Below are 9,642 nucleotides of genomic sequence, written 5' to 3'. Positions count from 1 at the left end.
TTTCTCCAATCACTCCTAAGCAAAACCAACAACAATATTAAAATCCCTGTGGGAACCCTACTCTAAAAAGCAAGTGGAGGGACTGAACTTGTGGAAGAACTCAGTAACTGTTTCGATGCATTTTCCAGGAGAAAGTCAATAGAAAATTCATTCTCTCCTGTTACGTCCATTCACATTGTTTTGCAGTCAACGGCTAATAAAGAGAAGCACATGTACTAATTAGTTTTGCGTGGAGAAGAATAGGATCATTCCCCTGCTGAGGAGCCATGAAGTATTTAAATCATGAGCCCCGCTTGGATTTGCCACCGGGGAAACCTTTGCAATAGTCTCCCTCAAGGACGCAATCGGAACTCCCTGCCCCTGATATTTTTTGGGGGTGGGGGGTACTGATGAAACAAGAACCTCATTTTCTTGATAATCGGTTTAGTCTGAAGTTGCAAATATTTCCATTAGTTTACTTCAGACTGGTGGGTCAAAGGATGGAGGAACTTTGTTACAGCTTCGAGCAGGAAGAGTCTGCTGCTGAACTTCTCTTCTGGGACCAGGCAGATCCCAGCGCTCAGCTGGACGACTTCCTCCTGGACTGCTCCTGCCTGGCGCCGCAGGCGACCCCCTGGTCCCCGGCGCCGCAGGCGTCCCCCTGGTCCCCGGCGCCGCAGGTGTCCCCCCGGCCCTTCCCCGGGCGGCCGGGGGAGCGGGCGGGGGGTGCTGAAGCGGACAGCTCCCCGCCGCCGCCACCGGGGCCCGCCGGCCGCCTCCGCCCGCGCCACGCCGCCAACGTCCGCGAGAGGAAGAGGATGCTCAACATCAACTCGGCCTTCGACCAGCTCCGCTGCCACGTACCCACCTTCCCCTACGAGAAGCGCCTCTCCAAAATCGACACGCTCCGGCTGGCCATTGCCTACATCGCTCTCCTCGGCGAGATCCTCCTCTCCGGATGCGACCCCAAATCGTACGTGGAGCGGTGCCTGAAGAAGGGTTTGCCAGGCCAACAGCCGGCAACCTGGAATACGAGTGGTGAGTGAACGAAAGGTCGTATTTTGGGGGATCACAGAGATGCTTTGGGTTGCCAGTGGGAGAGAATCGGTCCAATTACTTTTCAACATCCATTTATCACGTTCAGATGGCTCTGACAACAGAAAACTTACCTTCAAAAAAGAGTAACTAAGTAATGTCACAATAGAAAAAAAACAAATCCAACATTTTCTTCTAACTTCCTTTCAAGGAGGATCTTTTTCTTAAAAAAAAAAAAAAAAAAAAAAAAAACAAAAACCCAACACAAAACAAAACAAAACAAAACAACTAAACTTGCTAAACTCATGGTAATAATTCCTTTTACAAACAAGATTAGAGATTTTGTTTATTCTCAAAATACATTTTTAAACTTTTTTTTAAAATTCTGTACAAAGCTTTCTTTTTTTTTTTTTTTAAGAATGCAAGCTGATGGAGAGATTTGTTTTTTCTTTACAAGTTTTCTTTAACTTGTACTTGACTGAGCAGAGCAACTGACTTCGTACATAAACAGAATCTCATTTCTTAAAATACACATGTTCAAGTAACCAAGACGTTCTCAGAGATATTACAGTTTAACACTGAGAACCAGGATACACAATGCAGTACATTCAAATTGCAGATTAAGTATAGGGGAGCAAATGCCTATTTGCAATCTACATTCTTATATAATTATTTCTATTTTAAAGTGAAGGACTATTATTCTGTTTTCTATTTGGTGTGTACTTAATCCTTGTGTGGGATTGAATTTTGTGCTTGCTTCCACCAGAATATGTTCCTTCATCAGTCCACCATATGGTGAAGATGGGAAATTACCCAAGTGCCCAACATGGAGCCTTAGGTGTCAGATAGAAAGCAACAGGTTTTCTGTTACTTTGCAGTGCAGGGAGGAGCAGAGAGGGATTTTCAGTAGTTCGCGGCAGTTTGCATTATAAGGTAATTAACCCCCTTTCTAACCCTGTCCCTCTGCATTATAAGTTCCTTTGGATTTTGTCACTTTTTGGAAATGGGCCTTGAAGCATATCAGCCTTCCAAAAGTGCAGCATAAATAGAGAAAAGTCATTGCAAAAGAATATTTCCCTTTCATTTCACAGGGAAGTGTCAAAGGGACAGAGCCTGCAGGGATAAAGCAATCAGTTTACTTTAGAAGAAAAGTTTATTGTCTTTTCTCCTTTCCTATTAATTTCCATCAGTTACATGACTGAGAAAATGACTTTTGATATACCACTGATCAAAACTCTCTTGACTACAGAGAACATTTATATTTTATTTTACTCCACCTTTAATAGATAAACAGGTTTTAAAACAACACAAACAACTTTGTAGGGATCACCTCTTTTGTCAGGCTTCTAGTTAACTAATATTTCTGAAGAGCTCCACTTGGAAAGATCTAATTGAATGAGGCCGCTTTTCTGGAAAGTCTGAATAGTTGACTTGTTAAACTCTAATTTAAATTTTTTAAAATTCATGTGGTATGTCTTTCCTTTGCTTTCCTTTTTTCTTTCTGTTCTGTGCAGATCTGACAGCCCGCCTGTCTTGGGTAAAGTGGGATTAAGTGGTACCCAAAAGGAAGACCTTTAGAGGCAGCATATTGCAAAACCTGATGACCTCACTGCTGGGTACCGGCTGTTAAATTCTCAGTATTGCAAGTAAAAGCATGGCACTTAAGCTTTACTTATTGTCACAGATGGCTTTCTTGCTGCATGTCCAGCATCCAGCCTCTTTTGGTATTAATTCATTGCTGTGTAGGGCCTTCTGTCTCTCTTTCTTCTAGTTTCTCACACACTGATAGACTGCTCTTGCATGAAGATAACAAAACAGACTAAAAATCAGTGTCATTATGGTCACAGCAACAACATTTTCTCTTCCACTGCATGAGAACTATGTCCAAACCACATTTACAGTCCATGGGAAAACCTACCCCTGATCAAAAGAAAAAATAAGCACCACCTGTTGCAACCTATTGCTTGGCTTAAGATGTCCAGGGCCATAACTGTAAAAGTCACCAGTGATTTAGAGCACAGAGACCATGAAAGGCCCAGATTTCAGGAGGTGAGAGACAAGTCTTTTTGTCTATGTGTCTCTCCAAAATTTCTCATGCTTTCCTCCCAGTGTGACAACTTTGGGAGGTCTGAGTCCAAGGCATTTTGGTATGAAAAGGCTGATGACTGCTAGCACTTGGGCACCATTTCGTCTACACCCCTCTTACATGTCAGCTTGAATGCTCATGCAAAGACAGCAGCTGGCTTTTGACATTTTTACAATAATGTTTCTGGTTTGCGATTTTTTGAGCAAATGCTGCTTCAGCAACTATCAAGAAGGCTCTGAAAAACTCTTCCAAGATGAAATGTCCACCACATTCCTCCTGCAACAAAATAGAGAGGCAAAGCAGTGTGTTCACTCTTGGCAATTGATTACCAAAGAGTTGTTTTCACAGAATAGCCATCTTATTCTGCAGTCTATGGTAACAATAAGGGGTTTCATATTAGCAAAATTAAAACCATGAAGAAAAGCCTACAGCTTTTTCTGACATAATTCACCCATATTACCTGAGTGTACCCTAAAGCCAACATTGTGCTTATCTGTTGAATGCGGGTTGGTTTTTTTTCCATCAGTCCTATACTGTAAAGGCTCTGAATCAACTTGTTGGTAAAGAAGAGTCATTGTACATCTTGCACGCTTCTCTAATGCCTTGTTAGTGCACTTGGATATCTGAAACCATTCTGCCTTAATGTACTTTATTGTGCCATTTCTTAGCAGGTAGGATGCTAGATCTAGATAAAATAGAATGTATTTACTTTAACATACTGGTTAGTTCTCCTCATAGATTTGATCTCTACAAAGTAAAACCATGTCAGGAACTGTGTTTTTGCTCTGGTTGAACGGTGATGCTTTTTGGGGGAAGCAAAGATGAAGCCTTTGAGGGGAAAACTGAAAATAACCTTTTTAGCTTTTCAAATTTTCTGTCAAAACAAAAGGGGGTATTTCATCTCAGATGCAACAACATATTGCAGTCTATTTAGAATAAAACATTTCATCTCAAACTATTGGATCTCTTTGATTTTTCATCCTCTTAAGACACTTGGATAAATTTTTACAGGACACAGTGCCTGAAAAGGTGAAAACCTTAAAAAAACACCTGAAAATGCAGTTTTTCACTTTTACCTACTTTGCTACTATTTTGATTTTTAAAAAAACCCAAACAACAATCCAAACACCTACCATAAAATACCTAATTGATTTTACTTGAATAAGTAAATAATATAAATCTCTACAATCTCTAAATTATGAAATAATTGGTTCTTCCAAATCCATTCCTCTCCTTTGCTAGAAACACGGCAGGTCCTGCAGACACAGACCTGACTGGGAAATAAGGACATTCAGCTGATGCTCTGGTCCACTCCCCTCTTGCTCCTTTGTTTACCTGAAAGTCCCTCCAAGCCCATGAGTGCTTCACTGTGTGCTCTTGGGCAATGCCTAGAACACAAGAACCCAGCTGGGACCTCCAGCTGGTAACGTGGAAGTCACCTCTGTTTTTCCTGCAAAGGTAAAGTGCTCCAGGTGGGGCCACACAACGTGTACAGTGTACCAGCGCAGCTGTCCTGATTATTTGCTTGGTCTTTTGGCTATGAGACCACCTTTCTGCATCCTGAAAGACCTAGGTCTGTGTTATCACCTTACTTCAGCTCACCTCACAGCCTGAGGTCAGCAGGGCTCAGCAGTGAAGAAGGTGAGAAGTACTTTAAATACCTCTTGACTATCTACACACACAAATGTGACCAGATGACAGCCTTGAAAGGCCTCTATGCAAAACCTGAAGGACAAGTGATGGGCACGAGGCTCACCACACTGTCCTCCTGGCCCACAACTACTCACTGGTGGCCTCTGTAGTCATGAAAGGGAAGGAAAATTATATGATCCAGGTGTACCTAGCAGGGAGAGAGAAGCTGGTTTTTTTCTAGGAAAGTACGTGTGGTGTCACCCAGAGGAGACCACTGCTCTCAGTTTTTTCTTTAATCTTTACCTCAAAGAAGTAGGGCTTATACAACTATGAATTCAAACTCTTAAATAACATGACAGAGGCAAATAAAAGGAGGCGTTCTCTGCTTCCTTTTAGAGGGACCCTTTGTAAAAGAGCACAGCACACTAACCAAGAAAAAGCCACCCTGACACTCCCTCCTTCCCACCTGCCCTGGCAATATGGATCCTCTGTGTCACTGAAGGCGACACAAATGTCACAGATTAGCAGCGATGGGTGGTCAGAGATGATAGCCCAGCAATAAATGGCCAGAGATGGTTTGGTGCTTGAGTCCAGGAGCCCCAAGCACCTGTCTGGGACCTAAAGGAAATGAAACCATTCAGCCCCTAACCTCTTGGCTCTGCAGCACACCTGGGACCTGTGGTCACATTGCCACCTTCCTGGTGAGATTAAGGCAAGCTTGGTCTCCTCTGTGGGACCACAGCCATCCTCACGGGCTGAGACCCCCATACCTAAGAGTTGCAGTGGGTAACCCAGGACATTCTCACTGAGGCATGCAGGGGCAAGAATAGCCACATGTCCTTTTTCCAAAGCCAGACAAGCCTTTCCACAGCAGATCAAGGGTGGCAGCCTGTCCCGATGCCACAGTCCCTAGCACCTTTGTCCAGAGAAAGCCCTTTCAGCAGCCCAAGGAGTGATGCTCAGCCACCTATGCAGTTTGGTTGCAGTCTGCAGCTCTGCACCAAGGGGAAATGCAAAGGTCTGCACATCCACTATTTGGGATGTAGGTAACACTACCACCCTGTGCCTGTAAAAATGGCACTATCTGTGTCAACATGGGAAAGGGAGGGCTGAATCAAGCCAGTTTAGAAAGTGCCCAAATAGACCCAGTGAGGCTTTCTGCAAGTTTTCATTAGGATGTTTATTTCTCCAAGGTCCTTACTGATAGCAACAGGGACCTGTGACCCATCCCTCGAAGATGCTTTCAACAGACACCACAGGTCACACATCATAGTTATCAGGGAGTAGTAACTGCCTCTCTAGTGTTATCATGGCTAATGGTGGAATAACCTCCAACTGGGAATGCATCTGCTACACGAGGTCCTTCACACCAAGATGATTTCTTCCGTACAAAATCCCTGGCTTCAGATATCCCCCATTTCAATGGTATCAGAGACTATCTGCCTTGTTTTTCTTTACACTGCAGCACTCAGAGGTCTGTGGTCAATAAATAAATAAATAACCTCAGACAATAATGCCACGTTATGAAACACATACATTTGCTGCAGGCACCTGGTTACAAGCAGAAAGCTCTTTGCCCTTTGCTCCAGCCTAGAAATCCTGGATAACGACTTCTGAAGCTGGTGGGTGCATGCAGTAGCAGCAGGAAAGCACACTCATATATAAAGCTAATACCGAGCAATCTCTCAGGTCCATGAGCTGCTTGCTGTGCATTGACAACTAATCTGGAGACTACATTAGTATAGAAAACATCCTAATGACAAAAGCAGGAAGACTTGTCCTGGAACAAAGAGATTTTCCTCGATGTGATGACTCTAGATAAGGAAGGATTTATCTGTAGCTGTCAGATAAAGCTGAAGTCTTCCTTTGAGATGCAGACACCCACCACTGATGCTTCATGCTCAAAGAGTGGTGCCAGGAAAAGCAGAAGTATCTGTTGAGCTTTCTGCAGTCCAGTCCACAAACACCTCCATGGAGCTCCCATGGGACTTGCCAGCTGTTTGAACGCAGCTGGCCTGTGGTCTGCAGGCTGGCAAGCTCTGCAAAAAGCCGGCTGTGGATGCACTCCCACCTATCACTGCTGCTGTCAAGGAATCGTTGCACAAGGCATGACTTTGAGGAACAGGCTGCTGGAATTTGATGATGACTCTAAGCTTGGAAAAACTGTAGCCAATAAATCCTGCAGCAGGATATGTAAGGACTGGGGTTTGGGTTGAAGTCAAAACCAGAAATAAAAATGTTCCTTTTGGGAGTTAAAACTCTAATCCTGGGCTCTTGAGTCAGTAAGTAGGAGTCAATACATTTATTGCCACCATTAAAACTGATGAAGCTGTTTCTCTTCACACACACTCTGCTTTGACACCGGTATCATTCCATCGCCTTCGGTGGAGCCACACTTGATATATGCTGGCTGGAGGGGACAGTCCACCTCCGTCTGCCCTCCCCAGGCTAGCTAGAGTCTGACAGGCTGTTACAGCTGATGCACCAGTCAAAGGTGCTAAAACAAAGGATGCTTCTTGGGTAATATCTTGTTAAATCATTTGGATGCAACTGGCTGCTAAAATGATGAATGTGTCATGCCATCAGATCAGTCTCTGTTTCATCCTCTCTGGTGATCCCATTCATTTGGGATGAATAAAAGCAAATGAAAGAGTATCAACTCTCTCTCTCTGGCCAAAGGAAGCCAAGCCAGTGCTATGGCCTTCTTCCTGCTGAACGGTACAAAGGCAAATTGGCCCTTCAGTGATTTTTTTCCAGGATGGCCGTTCCTGAATAGATCCAGGTCTGGGCACATTTGTTCTTAAATGAGCCTGCCTTTTTCTGACTGAACTTCAGCTCCTGGAAGTGAACTATAAGGCAGAAAGACCCAGGGGACCAATGATTTCTGTGCACTACATTTACACTCCACGTCAATCCTGGGTAATTGCTGTGTGCAGACATGCTCCATGTCCACCCATCCTCTCCTGCCAGTTCTGGCTCATTCCCTGTGTCATGCTTGATAGCAGTTTGCCCAGTTTTCTGGTCTCCTGTCAACTGGCTTGATTGGCAGTAAAATGTGATTCTCTGCCAGGGAACTATTTCTGATATTTACCCTCATTTTTCTGTTTTCTCATCTCACCTCCTGAACCCTGAAATTTTATCCCAGGAAAAACAACTATTGAGTTCCCATAAATGATAAAGATTCTGTTATATACACACACACAACTGAATTGTACAGCAGCCCATACACAGTAGATAACACCTTAGCAGAGATCCAGATTTTAAGACAACTTTATGAAGACAGCAACTTATGAGAGGCTCCTCAGTTCCATCAGCATGTTCCCAAAGGAGAACACTGACTTTCAAAGCAGTTCTCAATGACCTTCCTGGTTTGAGAGACAGGTCCCCCCCCTTCCTGATCTTTTCATCTCTCCTACCTTTGCAACGCAGCACAGATCAGCTTTGCCTTTTCCTTGTCCTCTAACAAAGCAGCAGGATCCTCTCACAAGAAACTCAATGGCCAAACCTCCTATGGAAGGAAGCCAGGAGGTGCTGAAGAATGGTACCCTCGCATTGCAGTCTCTGAGGACCATCTTAGGGGCCCATCCAAAACAGAAGAATTGTTCATTTGAAACACGGACCTTGCTTCCAGCTCACCGGGGTCCTTGCCAAGAAAAGTGAGAATGATTTGTTGCATCTTCCTTCCTCCAGAACTAAACCACTGACCCTTTCTGAAACAATACACCATGGTTCTCCTTCATCAACTTGGAAACTCTGGAGCAAAAGAAATCGCATCCTCATTATAAAGAAAGGAGTTGTTCTTTTGAGAAGGCATTGCTAGTTTCTTTAATTGATGGACTTGGGGGTGAAGGGACAATTTTCCTTTTTTTTGCCACAGATCCACAGTTGCAGTCTTAATTTCCAGAAGCCCTACTATGCCGACATGGAAATAGGACTTTGATATTTCATCTGAAACAAGACTGGACAAGTAATTGGACAACTTCATATTGCTTCTTAAGTGTTGCCAGAGCTCAGCCACTGAAGATCTTGTGATTCACAAGCCACTTGACCTGTGATGTTCAAGATTTGAAAATTAATGAGAAACAGGCCTGCCTTCCAGTGACCCACAGCCCTGATTTAAAGAGGGTCACTTTCATATTGCCTGTACAGAAGCTGGACACTTTGCAAGGTGCTTTTCAACTATTTGGTTGACTGTGCTGAAATTTTCAGGACAGAGACTTTGGAAAGGATGCGAGACCCCAACAGTAAAGTGTTGTGACACCACAGCATTTTCTTATGAAGAAAGACATGGTCCTAATAAGCAGAAATCTCTCAGTGTGAAGAAACAGCTCAATTACACAATTATGTTTTTTATCACATTTCAGGAGCCAGCCACCGCTTCATGAAGAGACTCCACAGTGTTAGCTGCATCCCATAAAGCTTTCTGGAGAGCATGGCTCCTATCATGACCTCGTTCCTGGTGGATGAGAGGAGATGGCTGTACACCAGTTTTGTACACAGTCCTGCACATCATTCTGCTGCACTTCATGGCTCCAAAACTCACTCCAGCAATACAAGATCAGCCATAGTGGCCAGTTCCAATTTGCACATGGATAGCAATCTCTGAAGGTCAGACATGGCTCCACAGCTGTTGTCATGATGATGGATAACCCCAGGCTGTGTCTCTGCTCATACAGCCATACATACCCTGCTACATCTGCTTAGGAGGAAGAGGCTGAACTGCAGGGAATGGATCTGTTAAAACTCTGCCCTGAGCAAACACCAAGCACTGTGTCTTCACACCAGTCCCTTTTCAGATGCTGAGCTTCAGCTGCTCAGGAAACACAATGTTTTGCCTCAAATAATAGGAACATTTAGTACTCTGGGAGCAGAGCAGTCAGAAAAGAAACTCCCAGGTAGTCTTTTCTTCA

General features: G+C 44.0%; 1 protein-coding gene across 1 annotated transcript; it reads left to right on the top strand.

Annotated features, from left to right (window-relative positions):
* Window positions 1-479: 479 nt before the first annotated feature.
* On the top strand, window positions 480-2,566 carry LOC141962258 (helix-loop-helix protein 13-like). Its single transcript, XM_074910093.1, has 3 exons — window positions 480-623; window positions 696-1,017; window positions 2,529-2,566. The coding sequence occupies exons 1-3, from the start codon at window positions 480-482 to the stop codon at window positions 2,564-2,566; spliced, it is 504 nt and encodes a 167-aa protein (XP_074766194.1).
* The last annotated feature ends 7,076 nt before the right edge of the window (window positions 2,567-9,642 follow it).

This window comes from Athene noctua, chromosome 7 (assembly GCF_965140245.1).
Source record: "Athene noctua chromosome 7, bAthNoc1.hap1.1, whole genome shotgun sequence".
Classification (NCBI taxonomy): domain Eukaryota; kingdom Metazoa; phylum Chordata; class Aves; order Strigiformes; family Strigidae; genus Athene; species Athene noctua.
Note: the sequence above shows the minus strand (reverse complement) of the source record. Positions and strands in the feature narration are given on the sequence as shown.

Excerpts from the sequence above, each read along its gene's own strand:
- LOC141962258 (XM_074910093.1), top strand. The coding sequence starts at position 480 with ATGGAGGAACTTTGTTACAGCTTCGAGCAGGAAGAGTCTGCTGCTGAA. Across the intron at positions 624-695 it reads AGGCGACCCCCTGGTCCCCG|CGGGCGGGGGGTGCTGAAGC; the intron begins GCGCCGCAGGCG and ends CGGCCGGGGGAG. Across the intron at positions 1,018-2,528 it reads GGCAACCTGGAATACGAGTG|ATCTGACAGCCCGCCTGTCT; the intron begins GTGAGTGAACGA and ends TGTTCTGTGCAG.